This window comes from Indicator indicator, chromosome 1 (assembly GCF_027791375.1).
Source record: "Indicator indicator isolate 239-I01 chromosome 1, UM_Iind_1.1, whole genome shotgun sequence".
In the NCBI taxonomy this organism is placed as follows: domain Eukaryota; kingdom Metazoa; phylum Chordata; class Aves; order Piciformes; family Indicatoridae; genus Indicator; species Indicator indicator.
In genome coordinates, this window is record NC_072010.1 from 56,792,895 (window position 1) to 56,812,382 (window position 19,488).

The 19,488-nt window shown below is 42.2% G+C and overlaps 1 protein-coding gene across 1 annotated transcript in view; it reads left to right on the forward strand.

Moving 5' to 3' along the window:
• Positions 1 to 19,000, forward strand: part of HS6ST3 (heparan sulfate 6-O-sulfotransferase 3) — a 335,318-nt gene extending 316,318 nt beyond the window's left edge. The window contains exon 2 of the mRNA XM_054386477.1: positions 18,295 to 19,000. Within this exon, the coding sequence (XP_054242452.1) occupies positions 18,295 to 19,000 (706 nt within the window). The remainder of the gene's footprint in view (positions 1 to 18,294) is intronic.
• The last annotated feature ends 488 nt before the right edge of the window (positions 19,001 to 19,488 follow it).

The window sequence follows — 19,488 nt, forward strand, 5'->3', positions numbered from 1 at the left end:
TTTCTGGCCTCTGAGCAACATGTCTCCTGGGGACTTTGTGGACACTGCCCCCAGCCCTCACCTATGGGCCACACTTGGATGCTGGGACAATGAATGAGGGAGATTGCCCATGCCAGCTTACCCCTCTCCCTGCAGCGGCCCAGCTGCACTGCTGAGCTTTATCCATTAATGCTTAGGGAATACTAATGTGAACTCTTAGCTAGTCCCTGCAAAACTGCTGTGGATCCCTGCTGCTTTTCTGAGTGTGATTTTTTTTATTATAAATTTCTGCCTGTGCTAATCATTGTTCCTAGCAGTGAGAGTGGCATTACTGGAAACAGCATGGAAAAACGTCTGAAGGTCTGAAGTGAATTATTTTCAGAGCTATGGTTTGCATGAGAATGCTGGTGTATTTATTAAGGCCATGGAGCAAATTAAAGTGTCACAAATAAAGGTCTTTGTGCATGCAACCTTCCATTCCATCTAGGCAGAGATGTAGCTTAGACTGAACATCCAGCAGATGCTATCTCAAGATGGAGAGCGAAGACCCAAGTGCTAAACAGCACTTGGTGAGACTATTGGCATGTATAGTTTTGTCGTATATGAAAGAATCCTTGCAATTATAAACAAAAATATTGCCTTAGAAAAAGCCCATTTAAAAGAAACATCTTCAGAGCAAAAAGCAGGAACAGATTAGTTTGCATCCTTTCCTTTTTCATGGCTATATTTACTAGGCAGGTAGCACAACTTCAGTTGCTCAGAAAATGAGAATGAAATTTCTTTCTTCAATTCACAGGTACTAATTTATGTAAAATTCTGTAATATTCAATACCTATATGAAAACTAAGGCTGACCCAGACTAAGTAGTCTACTCTGTTAGATAAAAGATACAAACATTGAAATATGTAGAAAAATGTTAATGAAATGACATGTTTTCCTGTTTGCATCACTGATGGACTGTGTTGACAGTAATATTCTGTATGAAAAAGAAAGCCATTTATAAAGTCTATAAAGGAATCTTGATGAATGTTTCTTATTCAAATGTTTGGGTCGCTTAGGATACACATCAGCAACTTTGCTCCTCGTTAATGCAGAAATATCTTCCATAAACTGTTATCATCCCATTTCCCTTAAAGTGAGATAAATCTGTGACCTGAAAAGTGCTCTTCAAAGGGCAAGGAAGAAACCTCAACTTGCAAAGACAAAGTTGCTTACCATTTTTCCTAGACCTTAAGCTCATTTTCAGATGGGTTTTGTTTCTGCTGCTTGAATTCCCACCCAGTGTCTGCACAGATGTTTGTTAATTTCCATAAGAGATACATTTGAAAATGTATCCTGCACACTGTTCCCCTGGCCTTTAGTTCAGAAAGATGCTAGATCACGTTGAGTCTCAATGTCAAATAACTCTGTGGGGAAAGACTAGAAAGCTTGACCTATTTGCATATGTGAGGGTGTACAGCAGCAGACTGCTGCACAAATGTAAGAGCAGAAAGGTTATTTTGCATTCATAAAATTGCAATGCTGATAGCCTGGAATTCAATAAAAGAAATTCTTCTTGGGTTTGCAGCAAAAAAAGGAAGAAAAGAGAGAATGTCGGCCTAGAGTCTGTGGCTAGATTTAAATAAGGGTTGGATGGCTTCATGGTCCCTAACAGCATTTATATATAAATGAGTTGAGATAATAAGGCTAATCAAATGTCATGCTTCAAGTAGTCAGTTCATAGCCTGAAGTGGTTTTCCTCCACTGTTACAGATGTGCTTCATTGATTAGGATTTGTCCATTCTGGGGGATGGTTGCAGAGCCAAAGGTATTCCCGATGACTCCCCACATCCAGTAATATTTATGGAGTCCCATCAGCACCTTGGGTATTTTATTTACCTGAATGCACAAGTATTGCATTGTTATTGACATCTGTTAAACATGACCACATCATATGGCACCCATGCTGAGTGATCAAGGAGATGCACTGGAGTGAGTTAGCAGATTGGTGGTTTTGTGCTGTATCAGCAAGGCTGAATTCACATAATCACTTGCTAGTTTTCCAGAAAGGTAAAGAATCCTCATAAAAGCTGGAGGCTAGAAGCCTAGGCTTCTTTGTTTCATCTTATTGCCTTCTTTCTCAGAGCATAGCATCCACAGCTAATCGTGGTACAGTGCAGTGCAGAGACTAGCATGTGCAACTGCAGCACAGGAAGTTCACCTCAACATGAGAAAGAACTTCTTTACTGTAAGGGTCACAGAGCCCTGGAACAGGCTCCTCAGAGGGGTTGTGGAGTCTCCTTCGCTGGAGACTTTCAAGACCTGTCTGGATGCGTTCCTGTGCAATCTGCTCTAGGGAGGTTGGACTAAAAGATCTCCTTAACATCCTGTGATCCTGTAATAGAAACCTCACAGAGCTACAAATGAGTTAAGATGAGGTCATGTAACACTGCCTCCATAAAGCATTCAGACTATTAAAGCAAATATCAAAGTATCCCAACACAGATTTGTTTTCCATATCTACTGGAAGCTGAGAGGACAGTGCAAATAACTCTAACACCATTTGTACCTTAACTTTTATGTCTAAGGGTTGCATTCACACAAAGCTGAAATCACTAGTGGTGGCTTACTTTGCTCTGACCCTGCAAAATTACGATATAACATAGAGCCAGCCTGCATCTTGGAAGCTGCCTTGCTGTGGCATTGTGAGCTGATCTCTGTCTATATGTAAAAGGTCTCATTTTGCCAGGTTATTGCAAGTAGGTAAACTTGGAAACATTTCTGTCAAACTTGTCTGCATGGCAGATACATAATGGAAATTGTACTTAAAAGAAAAAAAAAAGCCTTTCAAATTACAGGTTTCCTAGTACAGAATTCTAGCATAAAGTAAATTCTAGTTGGTAATAACTTTTTTCTAAAATGCTACGGTAACTGAAGACAAAAGCTTTATAACAGATTTTTTTGAAAGCTAGTTAAGCTTTTGTAAGCTTTGGGGAGGCTAAGAGGGCCCCCTTGTGGACATTGTATGTATATTTCACAGTATCACAGAATGTTAGGGGTTCGAAGGGACCTCGAGAAAGATCATCGAGTCAAACCCCTTTGTCAGAGCAGGATCACTAGAGTAGGTCATACAGAAATGCATCCAGGCAGGTTTTGAATACCTTCAGACAAGGAGACTCCACAATCTCTCTGGGCAGCCTGTTCCAGTGCTCTGTCACCCTCACAGTGAAAAAGATGTTCCTTGTGTTTACATGGAAACTCCTGCGCTCCAGCTTGCTGCCATTGCCCCTTGTCCTATTGTTGGTCATCACTGACAAGAGCCTGGCTCCATCCTCCTGACACTCGTCCTTCACATACTTTTATATATAACGAGGTCACCCCTCAGCCTCCTCCAATGTGAGGAGACCCAGCTCCCTCAGCCTTTCCTCATCCATCATCTTTGTGGCTCTGAACTGGACCCATTCAAGCAGTTCCCTGTCCTTCTTGAACTGAGTGGCCCAGAACTGGACACATACTGCAGATGTGGCCTTACCAGGGCAGAGTAGAGGGGGAGGAGAATATATTCACACACATGTTCTAAATGGGCATGGAAAAGAAACATTAGGTCAGTAGGCAGGGAAGATGGCAATTTTGCTTGTACCTTTGACTTTGTTTCACATAGCAAAGATTTCAGGGCTTGATGGGATCTTGTCAAGAATTTTAATGAAAACACAATTTGCAGTGTAAAATGGGAAGTCAGTTGTCTGTTTTAGAGATTTTTCAGGGGAGGTTTAAATTGGATACAAGGAAAAATTTCTTTACTGAAAGAGTGGTCAGGTGCTGGAACAGGCTGCTCATAGAGGTGATGGAGTCACTGTCCCTGGAGGTGTTCAAGAAGCGTGTCATGGACATGGCACTTCAGGATATGGTTTAATGGCCAAGGTAGTCATAGGTTGATGGTTGAACTTAATGATCTTAGAGGTCTTCTCTAGCTGAAACAATTCTGTGATTCTATGATTCAGCTGAAATACCCCATCATCTGCTTACTTACTGTCTTACTGAAAAAAATGTACAGTTACTTCACAAGAAGAAGAATGTTGGGAGAAACAAAGCTAACATTTTTCTCTTATAGCTGAACAGTTTCCTTAGCTTTTGTGAATTGTTTCAAGGAATAAATAGGAATGACCACTCTTACGGTGTTTTCATTAGTGGTATCACCTGAAATTCTTTCATATCCATATTGTCATATTGTTTACCTTATGGGAGGCAAATCACAAAAGTTATGACTAAACTTAGATGTTTTAGAAACTCAGCATGCAGGACAAGAAAATGGTTGTGATGCCTAGATTTTGTGATGATCATTTATAATTTGTGGTCATTATGCTTGATGTCAGAATTAATAAACCCTTGAGGCAAAGCTCAGAGAGAATAAATTGATGTACTTTCAAAGGGATTTCAATTACTGGGCCTTTTTGTTGTTAATTACTTTATTAATTGAGTAGAATTACTGTATTGATTCAAAATGCATTGCAGTGAAAAAACCCATAGAAGGTTCATCCAAGATTTGGAAGAGAGTGTCTGCAAATAAGCTACTGGAAATCAGAGACAGCTCAGATGGGGAGGGAACCTTGGTAGAAAACATTTGTTTCCCATGAAGCCAGCTATTGAGGAACACTGGTGTTGCCTGTGCTGCTTGTTTTTTTTTAAACAACCATTACAAAGGCCTTATGTTGTTTAAATTATTGAATAGGCAGCAGTTCTGTATCCCCATCTCTTCACATGGGAGCTGGAGGAGTGCTCTGTTGTCCAGGCAATAACCTGCTCCAGGGAGAGTCTTCCTGAAACCGTTGCTGACAGCTGGTCAGAGACTGCAACCTGATAGTGAGGAAGATTTTGTGGCTTGTTCTGTGTTCATAAGGGTTGTCCCGAACTGCTACCTGTGATTATAAGCATCAGACTTGATCAAGAGGGTCCCTTCTCAACCTGCTTTCTGTAACCCTTGGAGGCTAAGTTGGAAAACCAAGCTCGAACTCCATGTCTCAAGCTGTGCTGTCTCCAGGTTTGCTCTTCTCTTGTCCCTTGCCTGTCATCACCTTTCTTTTCTCTGATTAGTCCATGATTTCTCCTGCCATGGGTCATGCCCTTAGATTGTCTATCCTGTTCCCATGACATCTCTCTCAGAAATGCAGGTTCCTCCCTACACTGGAGCTAGAGGGAGCTCTGGGAGGAGGCAGGTAGTACAGTAGCACACATACATCTTTATTTCTTTTTCCCTTTGCACAGTAGCATAGAAAAGGCAGAAGTAGGAGAAACAATAATTTTGAGTAAATATGATACATGTCCAAGATTTATTTGTTTGTTTGGATTTTTTTGTTTGTTTGGTTTGGTTTTTTGTTTGTCTATTTAGTTTTGGTTGGTTGGTTGGTTTTTGGAGACCCAGCAGTGATCTATGCACAATAGGGATGAGATGGAATGGAGGCAATGTGAGCAATGGATTCCTCCTGGCCACAAAGGATTTATTCTTTCTGGCACAAAGGTATGTATGGTCTTACATAGAGTATCCTTAAACAATCTTACAACACACTATGTGTAGCTGTGATATTTGAGCAGTATTTACACCAATGCATGCTCACACACCAATTCTTACAAGGTGCAATGTTTTTATTATGTGTGTGCTTGAAAGAACACTCAAATTCCTATTATTTGATTTATTATTACATTTTTTTGTTTATATTTCTTTCAGCAAGGCTCTTGCTACTTCACTCCTTTCAGCAATTTAAAGAACACTTAGAACAACTGAGTTTGACATAATTTAGGCAAGGAACAAAAGTCTCTGGAGGGAACTTGTAGATTTGTGTCTCATCAATAAATTATTTACAATTTTTATCCAGGTTGTCTGATGGAAAGTGGCAGATTTGTTTTTCCATCAGATCACTTAATTTGAACGTTTCTATTCCAGACCTCTTTGATCTCAGAGAAATTGTCATTTCCCCATCTTAACTGTTCCCTGTGTTCTCACACATGACAAAGCTGGGGCCACCATTATCAGCCTTTAGGCTGAGGGATGTACGTACCCAGCATCTGCCTCTGATAAAAGAAGGGGAATTCACTGTCAATAAAGTATTTGATAGAGTGGTATCTGCAAAGTTATTATTCAGCAGAGAAAACATGAGGCTGAGCATAAGAATTGTCTGGTGAGCAAGAAACTGGTACAAAAATGGGACATGCTGAAAGAGAAACCTTGTTTGAGGGGAAGTTACTGTATTGGGTTTTCATGGCAGGGTTTTGGTAGCAGGAGTGCTACAGGGGTGGCTTCTGTGAGAAGCTGCTGGAAGCTTCCCCTGTGTCTGATAGAGTCAGTGTGAGCTGACTCCAAGATGAATGCATGGCTGGCCAAGGCTGAACCCATGGTGTGCCTCCATGGTAACATATTTAAGAACAACAAAAAAAGTCATAATTGAAACTTCTGCTGGAGAGAATATTGAAAATATATGAAAGAAACAACTCTGCAGACACCAAGGTCAGTGAATGAGTGGGAGGAAGTGCTCCAGGCACCAGAGGAGAGATTCACCTGCAGCTGATGATGAAGAACATCATAAAGCATGGTGAGCCCATGGAAGACCCCATGCCAGAGCTGGTAGATAGACCCAAAGGAGGCTGTGACTCCATGGGAAGCCTGCACTGGAGCAGGATCCCGGCTGGATCTGTGGACCCATGCAGAGGAGCCCTGATTTGACCACAGCCTCCATCCCCATCCCCTTGTGCTGCTTGCAGAGATGAGGTAGAGAATTTAGGAATAAAGTTAAGCCCGGGAGAAGGGGGGGGTTGAGTGAAGGTGTTTTAAGATTTTATGTTATTTATCATTATCCTAATCTGATTTGATTGGTAATAATTTAAACTAATTTCCCCAAGTCAAATCTCATTTACCCATGATGTTAATTGTTGAGTGATCTCTCCCTGTTCTTATCTCAACCCCTGAGCTTTTAATTGTGTTTTTTTCTCTCCTGCCCAGCTGAGAAGGGGAATGATAGAGCAGCTTTGGTGGGTACCTGGCATCCAGCCAGGGTCAACCCACCAAAATTATTAATGTATTTCTTCTTAGTTCTGATTCTATTTCATGTTTTCATTAGTGATGTTGGCACAGAAAACTGAAGTATGTTAATGGAGTTTGCTTAAGACCTTGAGGATTTCAGCAGAAGACGTGGAATGAAGTTTTGGTAGTGCAAAGTGCAAGATCTACATTTGAGGCCTGCAGAAACAGATGTCCTCTATCAGCTGAATGCTTATCAGCTGAAAGAGAGAAGCAGAAAGACCTCTACATATTAGCCAGTAACACAGTGAATATGAGTTTCCAGAGTTATGCAGCCCCGTTAAAAAATGAATGTGATGTGAGGCTATGTCAGAGCTTACACTGCCAGTGGAGATAAGGAAGTATGGGGCACCTGTGAGGCCTCATGTGAAATTTGCCCAATTCTGGCCACATACAGTGAAATGTGAAGTTGTGCAAGGTCAAATGCCAGGAAGGACTACCAGAACCAATCTCAGGAGCTTCTAGCATTTCACAGAGAGCCTCCTATCAAAAACTATCAGGCAGACTTAAGGTGTTGGAAAACTCAGGGTGCATTTCTTGGCAAAGTGACCTAAGCATGACCAAAGGGGTTTGGGGAGCTGCAGTATGGTCACTTCTGGCTTGTCTTGTCAGAAAAGACACTAGCAACTAGCTCAGCTGTGTAAAATGAAAGCCAACGTGATTGCTCTCTGATCTCCAACTTAAATGATATTTCTTCTTGTCTGATGTTACATTTACAAATCCTCTTGATGTATTTGCAGTGTTTAACTCCAGAACAGCTGGATATAAGTACACCAAGAACAGGTTTATTCTGGGATTGAAGCTCATGTTCTTAACCATAAGAATCAACCTTCAGAAGCTCTTTCCAATGGAGCAGTATCATGAGAAGGATATTTCAAAAGGGGCTAGGCTGCTTTATGAAGGGAATAATATAGTGCTGTTATCTATGCTGTGAGGAAAGTCTGGGTTTATTGGATGGACCATTCAGTGGATAAAGAACTGGCTTGATGGCTGCACCCAAAGAGTGGCTGTCAATGGATCCATGTCCCAGTGGAGGCCAGTGACAAGTGGAATCCCTCAGGGATCAGTACTGTGATCAGTTTTGTTCAACATCTTTGTTGGTGACATGAACAGTGGCATTGAGTGCACCCTCAGCAAGTTTGCTGATGACACCAAGCTGTGTGGTGCAGAAGACACACTGGAGGGAGGGGATGGCATCCAGAGGGACCTTGACAGGCTGGAGAGGTGGGCACAAGGCAGCCTCATGAGGTTCAACAAGACCAAGTGCAGGGTCCTGCATCTGGGTCGAGGCAATCCCAAGCACAAACACAGGCTGGGCAGTGACTGGCTGGAGAGCAGCCCTGAGGAGAGGGACTTGGGGATACTGGTGGATGAGAAGCTCAACATGAGCTGTCAATGTGCACTTGCAGCCCAGAAAGCCAACCAGATCCTGGGCTGCATCAAGAGAAGCATAGCCAGCAGGTCAAAGGAGGTGATTCTCCTCCTCTACTCCACTCTGGTGAGACCCCAGCTGGAGTACTACGTCCAGTTCTGGAGACCCTATTACAAGAAGGCTCTAGACGTGTTGGAACGTGTCCAGAGAAGGGCCACCAGGATGATCAGAGGGCTGGAGCACCTCTCCTATGAGGACAGACTGAAAGAGTTGGGGCTGTTCAGTCTGGAGAAGGGAAGGCTCCGAGGTGACCTTATTGTGACCTTCCAGTATCTGAAGGGGGCCTACAGGAAAGCTGGGGAGGGACTTTTTAGGATGTCAGATAGTGATAGGACTAGGGGGAATGGAGCAAGACTAGAAGTGGGTAGATTCAGATTGGATGTTAGGAAGAAGTTTTACACCATGAGGGTGGTGAGACATTGGAATAGATTGCCCAGGGAGGTGGTAGAAATCTCATCACTGGAGCTTTTTAAGGCCAGGCTGGATGTGGCTCTGGGCAGCCTGATCTAATGTGAGGTATCCCTGCCCTTGGTGGTGAGGGGGAGGGGGGATTGGAACTAAATGATCCTTGAGGTCCCTTCCAACCCTAACAATTCTATTATTCTATGAAAGGGCGCTCTTGCAGCTCTGGGAGCCTCCTTTTGTTAAATAAATCATCACACCATGTTTTCTGGGTAGCCAAACATCCCTAGCTCTTATGTGGTAGTTTTAGGCTATGCCTAGAAAATTTTCCACAGATCTTGAACAGAAAAGTAGTAGAATATAAATAAATTACTATTGGATGTAAAAAGGAAAATAATGATAAGGTCTAAATAATCCCATTGGACAGATAGCAAACATAAAGTTAAATCTGTATACTAACTCACTCTCTTTTCTTCTTCCTCACTCTGGCAGATACTAACTTGTGCCTCTGCTGGCTTTGCTGACCTCGAATGCATTCTTCTTGTGGTTAAGTAACTAACAGCAGCTCTCTGCTCTTTCTCTTGTCCAGTGTGCAGGAAGAGGGAAGGAGGAGGGAGGGGGAAGGTATTAGTAGCCCCCTGGTTTTATCCAGGGGGGTTCTTCTGTTGTTTATAAATTGTAAATATATGTAAATATTGTGTATTTTGTACATATTCATTGCATTCAATATTTTAGATTGAAGTTTTGCTTGTAAATACAGCTTCATTTGCTTTCCAACTGAGCTGGTCTGGCAATTTTGTGTTGGGGGGAGTTTTCAACCCACCACACTCCTGCTGCTGTCTTTTCTTCACTGGCAGTGGGTCTGAGTTTAGATGCCTGTGTTTGAAAATTTGTGCCTAAATCTTAAAGGCCTTAATGGGAAAAACATATATTAGCTCTAAAAGCACACAAGTATGCATATGCTACTCATGTCCATTTTCTAAAATACTGGGATTAAAACTATGGATAGCTACAGCATTTCATTAGTCTAGTAGCTGTCCAAGATCTAGACGGTACCTGTGAACAGAATTAATTTCTTTAGGGACATGTAGTTCCTGCACTGTCCTCTCCAATTTCTAGAGAGTATACTGAATAAAGTAGCATTGAAATAAATATTCATGAGGTTGCTCAATAATTCAGGGCGTGCTAATTCAGAGTGTTACAGCCCCAGTTAAAAGTCATGCACAAACTCCCCCCCCCCCAGCCTCATAAAAGGCAAAGCACATTCCCTGTACAATGCCTAAGGGTAGCTAGAAAAGAGCAAGGGAGAACAGATATGATCTCATTGGCGAGCTGCTTCTGGCTGGATGTGTTTTCTGAAAGGAATGTAGATTTGTAGAGAGGTGATTGTTCCTCTGTACTCAGCACTGGTGAAGCCACACTTTGAGTATTGTGTTCAGTTCTGGGCCCCTCACTACAATAAGGACATTGAGGTGCTGGAGCATGTCCAGAGGAGGGCAACAAGGCTGGTGAAGGGCCTGGAGCACATGGCCTGTGAGGAGTGTCTGAGGGAGCTGGGGTTGTTCAGTCTGGAGAGGAAGAGGCTGAGAGGAGATCTTACCACCCTCCACAACTACCTCAAGGGAGGTTGGAGTGAGGAGGGGGCCAGCCTCTTCTTTTTGTCAAGCAACAGGACTGGAGGAAATGGTTTCAAGCTGCAGCAGGGGAGGTTTAGGCTGGATGCTAGGAAATACTTCTTCCCTGAAAGGGTTATCAAATATTGGTATGGTCTGCCCAGGATGGTGGCCATCATCCCCGGAGTTGTTTAAGCAGTGCGTGGACCTGGCACCTGGGGACATAGTTTAGTGTTGACCCTTCAGTGCAGGGCTGAGGGTTGGCCTGGATGATCTTTGTGGTCTCTTCTAACCAGTTGTATTCTGTGATGACAAAAGATTGTGACTGTCATGCAGAATCACAGAACCTCAGGAGGTCTCTAGTCCAATTCCCTGCTTAGAGCAGGGTCGCCACTGAGCACAGATGGGATTGCTCTAGGCTCTGTCCAGTAGAGTTTTCAAAACCTCCTCCAAGGATGGGTAATTCTTGAAAGGGGATGGAGAATATGGGACCAGAGGAAATCCTGTGTCACTTTAATCTTCAGAAAGGCAAGAAGGAGGACCTAGAAAACCACAGGCCAGTCAGCCTCACCTTCATCCCTGGAAAGGTGATGTAACAGCTCATTCTGGAGGTCATCTCTAAGCACATGGAGGAAAAGAAGATTATCAGGAATAGTCAGTATAGATTCATGAAACTGGGTAGCTGAGGGGAGATCAGTGGATGTTGCCTACCTTGGTTTTGACAAGGCTTTTGACATTGTCCCCCAAAACACCCTCATAGGTAAGCTTAGGAAGTGTGGATTAGATGAATGGACAGTGAGGTGGATTGAGAACTTGGCTGAATGACAGAGCTCAGAGGGTGGTGATCAGTGGTGCAGGGTCTAGTTGGAAGCCTGTAGCTAGCAGTGTTCTCCAGTCTTGTTCAGCATGTTCGTCAATGACTTGGATGAAATGACAGACCATTCGCTCAGCAAGTTTGCCAATGATACAGAACTGGGAGGAGTGGCTGACACACCAGAAGACTGTGCTGCCATTCAGAGAGACCTGGACAGGCTGGAGAGTTGGGCAGAGAGAGGTGAGCCTCACAAAGTTCAACAAGGGCAAGAGCAGAATCCTGCACCCAGGGAGGAGTAGCCCCACACAGCAGTACAGTTTAGGGTTGACCTGCTGGAAAGAAGCTCTGCAGAGAAGGACTTGGGAGTGCTGGTGAATAAGTTAACTGAGAGCCAGTAACGTGAAATCAGAGCCAAGATGGCCAATGGTATTCTGGGGTGCATTAAGAACAGTGTGGCCTGCAGATTGAGGGAGGTTCTCCTTCCCCTCTACTCTTCACTGGAGAGGCTGCACTTGGAGAACTGTGTCCAGATTTGCGCTCCCCTGTTCAGGAAGGGCAGACAGCTACTGGAGAGAGTCCAACAGAGGGCCAGAGGGATGATTAGGAGTCTGCAGCATCTCTATTACAAGGAAAAGCTGAGAGACCTGGGAGTGTTTAGCCTGGAGAAGAGAAGAGGGGATCTTACCAAAGCATATAAATATCTAAAGAGTGGAGGTCATGAAGATAGGTCTGGGCTCTTCTCAGTTGTGGCCAGTGATAGGACAAACAGCAACGGGTACAAAGTAGAGCACAGGAGGTTTCACTTGAACTTAAGTAGAAACTTCTTTATTTTGAGGGTGACAGAGCACTCAATCAGGCTGCCCAGAGAGTAGAGTACCTCTTTGAAGACTTTCAAAACCCACCTGGATTCATTCCTGTGCAACCTGATCTAGATGTACCTGCCCTAGCAAAGGGGTTGCACTAGATGATCTCTGGATTTCCTTTCCAAACTCTACCATCCTATGACCCTATAATTCTGTGAAGGATGCACAGCTTCATTGGGTAAAGCTTTCCTAATGCTTAATTATTCTCATGGTGAAAATTATTTTCCATGCATCTTGCCTTTTTTCACTTTATGACCATTCTCTCATTATCCCACCATGTATGTCCATGAAGAGTTTGGTTCCATTTTCTCACTGACCAACTGCTGTTTGATCCCCACTTAACATCTTAGATATTTGAAATTATTCCTTAAAATCTGCATCCTCACAAATTTATGTTATCTTATGTCAAGAAAAGCAGTCTCAGCACTCCTAGATTCCTTTTGCAGCATTAAGTCCCAAGAATCATGTTCACTAATGATTTTGAAGGGCATGTAAATGTGTGATATGCAGAAAACATGATTATAATTTTAATAGTTATTAATTATTTTTTAAAAGTACAAAATTACATATTCTAACTCAAAAAGCCCTGCACCTTGAAGACTTCTTCCTTAAACAGTGTCCAACCTTCCTGAACTTCCTGGGCTTTCGGGACTGCCTCCTAAAGGTCTCTGTTGACCAGTCTCCAAAACAGACTAAAGTCTGCCTGTCAGAAGTCCAAGGTGACAGTTTTGCTGACTCTTTACTCCTCCAACAATTGAGACTCTATCATTTTGTGATGTCTATGCCCAAGATGGCCCCCAACCACTACATCACGGACAAGTCCTTTTCTGTTCACAAACAGCAGGTCCAGCAGGGTGCCTTCCCTGGTTGTCTCCCTCACCAACTGTGTACTCCCAAGTCCTCTGCAGGACTACTCTCAATCTCTTCACCCCTCCAGCCTGTGGGTTGGTTGCCCCAACCCAGATGCAGGACCTTGCACTTGGCCTGGTTAAACCTCACGAGTTTCACACAGGCACACTTCCCAAGCTTGTCCATTTTCCTCTGGATGGCATCCCATCCCTCAAGTGTGTCGACTGCACTACCACTCAGCTTGGTGCATTCTAACACTCTTACTGCCTCTGAGAATGTGGGCTTCGGGATAAAACTGGGAAGCCTAAGGCTACAGTACACATAATGCAGATCCTTCTTAACCTTTGTTTTGCCACAGCCTCTGTTGTTTACAGAAGTGTGCTGCCAGGCTTTCTTTTGCTTGGTATTTCAGACCTTTCCTTAGAAGCATACTCATTTCCAGGACTACAGCTTCTAACTTCTTGTCTCAACTTATGACATAAACTTGACCAGGGCTTTTACCTTCCCTGCTACCTGGAAAAAACAGAATGTGGATGGGTTTCTGATACACCTGGCTTTTTCAGTTGCTTTGGTTCTTCTTTCTTCTGCCTATTAGTGTCTTCCAAAATATTCTCCAGTGACAACTCTTCTCCACCTCAAATATTCTTCCTCTCTGCATCAGCTTCTATGAGTGTGCTGCTCTCCTTTTATGAAGCTCATTTATCCCTGCACATAAAGTCCTGCTTAACACTTTGAAGGAAGAGGCAATAGCTTGTTTTTCCTCCTCTCTGAGATTCTGAGTGCTGCAATGAGCTCTCCACATGAGAGCGGGAGCAACAAAAAAGATGCCATTTATCCTTCTTGCCCAGGAGACCCTACAGTTTTTGTTCTTGATGTGCAGTTATCCTTTGCATATTTAGTAAATCTGCCTCAGCTGGGATGTCTGTTCCATGGTGATAGAAGAAGCAAAATGCCCTGGTTTGGGATCACCTCTACTAACAGCACAGTCTGCTCCTCTCAAATTAATTTCTAAAGCAGAGCAATACTATTGGAGGATTAATGTAAGATTAGAGTATTTATATTAAAATACCTTGTAATGTGAAAGAAATACATGTTCATAGGTTATAACCACAAATTCACTTTAGCTTTCTAGTAATTAAAGTTTTTCTTTTCCTAATGCATATGAAGAGACTGGACTGCATGTGAGTGGGACTAGAGCCTTACAAATTTCCAAGTGCTTTATAATTCCACTGCAAACAGTAGTGTGCAGCCCACACTTCACAGTGGTGCTTGTTCGGACCCTTTCATAAATCATCAGGCCTTTGTCCTGACCATCACAGTATGGTTTAGTATATGTCCAAAAGATCAACCGTCCCATAATGGCAACTTCAATAATTTCAGTAGATTATGTTCAAAAGGAGACTGTTTGATCTGGGGAAGTTGCATAATTTTCCTTTCAGGAGCTAATGCCATTACTAGTGAGCTGGTGTTTGAAATGGAATCCAAAGTGTTCATACATGCCTATGTGTTTATATAGACAGTCACAAGATACACTGGCAAATACAAATGCACACTGTGCATTTGCTATGATTTTTCTTCATTGACAGCTACAGATTACAGTGTAAACTTTTACACATGCATGCTAATATAGATGATAATGATTTAGCTATAGATACAGATTAGATGGAATTTGTATGGGGTTTAAATAATTTGAAATGTTTTGTGTAAAGCGTCTTCTCACTGACACTCCAGTGTATTCTGCTTGGCTAGCCTTTAAGCACTGAGGCTGCCTGTGATAGCAGTTTGAGTAATCGATGAAATGAAGACAATAAGTCTGTGATGAGTTTGCTTTGTCAAACAGGGTAGCAGAAGCTATTACTTAATTCTTTACTGAACAGTGGAGTTTAACATAGCCATGTAAGCACGAGCACAGGTGATGCAAGGGTGTGATTTACACCAACAAGAACAAGGGCATGCCTGTTTCCAGAGTGGCTCAGGCATGTTCAATATAGAGCTGACATAGTACAGCTGAAGAGGAGGAATACTGAAGGCCATCCCAAACTTTATATCTTTATGAACTGCTTCTTGTCTTATTATGAGCTGACTCCTCAGCCATTCCTAGTGTGATTGAACACTGTGTGTTAGGCACTGAGAGCTCTGAAATGCTACTATGTTTAATCCATAAATGTCAACATCTCAAAACAATGTTTTTAATATTTTCCAGCTGAAACAAATGTGCATGACCTATGTATTTTCACTGAGGTTATTCTAGAGACATGACATCCTTTTCCCTAAAAGAGTAAGTTGTGCCACGACTGCTGTGCAGCATCCCCCAGTCCCCTGTGTAGTGTTGTAACAGTGTCATTTGGACAATGCCCAGAATCAGACAGAAGTCTTAAGGTCTTCCAACCACAGACTAGTTAAAACAGTGATGGAGAGTCATGAACAGAAGTTTAAACAGAAGGTTGTAAACTGTGGGCGCAGCAGGGATGATTGCACTCTTAGTTATTAGTGTCTCAGAAACTAAATGTGTACCAGGCTGCTGCTAAAGGTTGTCTGCCAGATGAAGAAGCCATTCAGTCGATAACACAGGAAGGTGACACTCTGAAAGATGCACAAACCATAAGCAAATTAATCAGGATAATGGAAACAGATGCAAAAGTCACAAGGAGGAGCAGCAACAGACTGGTGAAAGTTTCTCACCCAATCTGCACAAGGGAAGCTGCAGATGTTGTGCAGAAATGTGCTGTTCTCCTTTCCCTGCATTTGCTTCATACTCCTGTTTATTGCACATTGAATACATTTATATATCCAGGGATGAAGTGGAAATGATTGATGCAAAGGAGATATTTTTATTAATTGTTGTTGCTGTGAGTCATACCTGACTGGGACTGTCTGAGGAAAGACAGAACTGTTATTAGACATATAAATAATTGTCAAGAGCAACTTTCAAACCTATTTGTTACCACATATTAATATCCAAAGTTATTCAAAGCGGGGAGGGGCAGCAATACAAGGACTAAACCAATGCTATGTCTCTGTCAATGCAGATGTTGGCATTTGCTTCTGAATCTTTATTTATTTTCGTTTCTGCTTCCTTAGAACTTCAATCATTTTTTCTGTCACAACCCCTCAGTGCCTGCTGGATGCTGCAACAACACTATGTTAACACTCAGAACTGATGAATGAGAGCTTGGGCTGCTTTATCTTTATGACATTAGTGAAATGTGTCCACTCTATGTCCTATGAGTTGGAAAGCAATTCCTAATATGCTCTCATACATGCCAGGTAGAACCAAGATGAGATGAACATCCAGTCTGAGAAGGCTGTGCTTAAAGACAGTGCCTTTCACAGTGGAGCTATACTGCAGAGCACACAGGAGGCTTTCTGGTACTTTCCCCTCTGCAGGATTAGTGAAGAGAGGTTTTAGAAATATCTATCCATAGATGATTACACAATCCTTGGGTTCGCTGTTGATGTGTGTAAGTAACTGAAGTGGACCAAAGCAGCTGAAGAACAATTTGATCATGCATGAGCAGCAGCCAGAAAATTCAAACTCCAAATTATTTCAGAAATGTCATCTGATACTAACATAAATCATGGCTTCCAATGTGATAATGAAAACGCATCCTTGATACTTCCTATTTTATACCCTTTCACCTGTAACCTTTCTGCTTCAAAGAATTCTTGAAACAGCTGTTTACATTAGTTCAAGAAATGACCCTGTAGGAGAATACAGTCCATAGTTTGACCTCATGACCTTATTCCAGAAAATATGTTATAGATCCTGTAGGTAGGGAACTCAGACTGAATAAGGACAAAGCATTCAGCCCTGTTTCTTTTTGCTTTGTCTGCCCCTGGGAATACATCGTCACTTTTAGGGGTATGTGGGGAAATACTTATTTTTGCAAAAAACCTGAGGTTTATGGAGAAGTTACGGGGAGTCTCTAGGAGCTGAAAATGAGTCATATCTGAAAAAGAAAAGTAATTATATTGGAGGTTGTTACCAATTTTGAGATTTTTCATTTTTCTGGAATTGGTTGTTGTATGCACTGGCCTTCACAAAGTCTGGATTTGTTTACAGGGTAACTTGTTTTCAGCAAGTTTGCCTCCTGCTTACTTGCTTCATCTTTCTCTAGGCTCAAGAAAGAGTACTGAGATCAGACTTTTATTAAAAAATCTTAGGACTCGTGATTTATTAATGTATTGTCTGCAGTCAGATGAGTCATGCAAACTCACAAGACTGTTTTTATACCAGACCATGTGTTAATTTTAGTCATGAATCTTCTGCTGGTTATTCTAGCTGCCAGAAATATATAAATATTTTGATTTTATGTTGTCTTTATGATATCACTTTGCTCTGTAATTCAGGTGAGTTGTTACTGAATAAACCATTTCTCAGTAAAAAACTCAATCTGTGAAATTCTACTTGAAACATCTTCAACTGCAGTTCATTTCAGATTGATGTAAATAGATGTGCAAACTGAATCCAATAGCTGAAAGATGAACTGACAATGTGAATTCTGAAGTTATTTGTTGCATTTAAAATCAGTATTTTTTTGCTGTCTCTTTTGTATTCTTGATAGGTGAGGTTGAAGAATGATAATTTTTATATCAGCAAATGCTTTTGTACTACATGAGTATAACTAATTTCAATCAAGCACCAAAATTAAGTCACATGAATGGATTTTGGGTGTCTCATTATCTTCCCTCCAACCCATTTAATAATGGGGTTCTTCTTAAGCAGGTGGCTCATGCCAGTCTTCCACATGGTGTTATTTTTAGCACTTGCAACACCCACATGAAATTGCTCATACTTGTCTTATATTCTGACCAAACACTATATGGATTATCATCGTGTGCTTCTTGTGCTTCTGAGACATGCATGTCTCAGTCCAGAAGAGAAATGGCAAGATTATATAAATCTCTTTTCCTGCTGTTTCTGATGTTATTGAGAGTTAACATTTTGAAGTAGAGGGGAATACACTCCACTTCTACATAAGTAACTACCAGTGAGCAGGTGGTACAGTTGACAGGTCAAAGCATTTGCATTCCGCTACTTGCAATGTTTCCTTCCTTTCTTACTTCCTTTCATCTCTCTCTTTCTCTCTCTTTCTCCCAATTTATCATGTATTTTATTCACCATGTTTATGAAGCTTTAAGCTTTTTACTCTCTCAGAAGTGGCCCCCTAAAGCACCCACATTACACTTGGAAAAGTGAAAGGGGTGGTAGCAGTGGTTGATAATTGTTTTATTGGAGATTCAAAAAGTGAAATCCACTGAATCTTAAAAGTGTGTTTACTGATATGTTTCAGGAACTTCTATTACATCACGATGCTGAGGGATCCAGTTTCACGGTACTTGAGTGAATGGAAGCATGTTCAGAGGGGTGCAACGTGGAAAACTTCCCTTCATATGTGCGATGGAAGAAGCCCAACACCAGATGAGCTGCCTACCTGTTACGAAGGTGATGACTGGTCTGGAGTCAGTTTACAGGAGTTCATGGACTGCAGCTACAACTTGGCCAACAACCGCCAGGTGCGCATGCTGGCAGACCTCAACCTGGTGGGGTGCTACAACTTGACTTTTATGAACGAGAGTGAAAGAAACACAATTCTTCTCCAAAGCGCCAAGAACAATCTGAAAAACATGGCCTTCTTCGGGCTGACGGAATTTCAGAGGAAAACACAGTATCTCTTTGAGAGGACATTCAACCTGAAATTCATTTCCCCTTTCACCCAGTTCAACGTTACCCGAGCCTCCAATGTGGACATTGGTGAGGATGTGCGGCAGCGGATAGAGGAGCTAAATTTCTTGGACGTGCAGCTGTACGAATATGCAAAGGATCTGTTCCTGCAGCGCTTCCAGTACTCCAAGCAAGAGGAGCATCAACAAAACCGGCTAAAGAGGCGAGAGGAGCGACGGCTGCTGCGAGAGCAGAGAGCTCACCAATGGCCAAGGGAAGAGGCAGTAGAAGTAGCTGTTACTGAAGATTACAATAGCCAGGTCGCAAGGTGGTGATGATCCTCCCATCGTAACTAACCGATGAGAGGATCAGAGAGTTTGTGCAGCTTGGCTACCTGGGAATTCACCAAGGAAGGCCTACTGCTTTGGTAAATGAGACCATAACTGACAACTACCCCTCCTTGTCTCAATTTTTCTTGGTTTCTGCCAATGAGATTTTTTTTTTTTTTCTCAATAGGCATTGTGTGGTGTTATTAAATGGCAGTAGAATAGATTCCTGTCCAAAAAGACTTCCTTTAAAGCCCTAAGCTATGAGTATGTGTTGAAGAGAAAGCTATATCCTTTGTGTTAACAAGTGTACCCTATACAATGTGAGCTGCCAAAACTTGTACCGACATGAATGAAAAATTGGGGAAACATACCTGGTTTGGTTCCTCTGTGACTTGAGAGCTGGTTTACTTTGTACTGTCCTTTGCAACTGTTGTGCATAGCTTTCTAGTGAATGAAATGGAGGAAAGTACATTGCCCTTCTCACTTCTCTATGC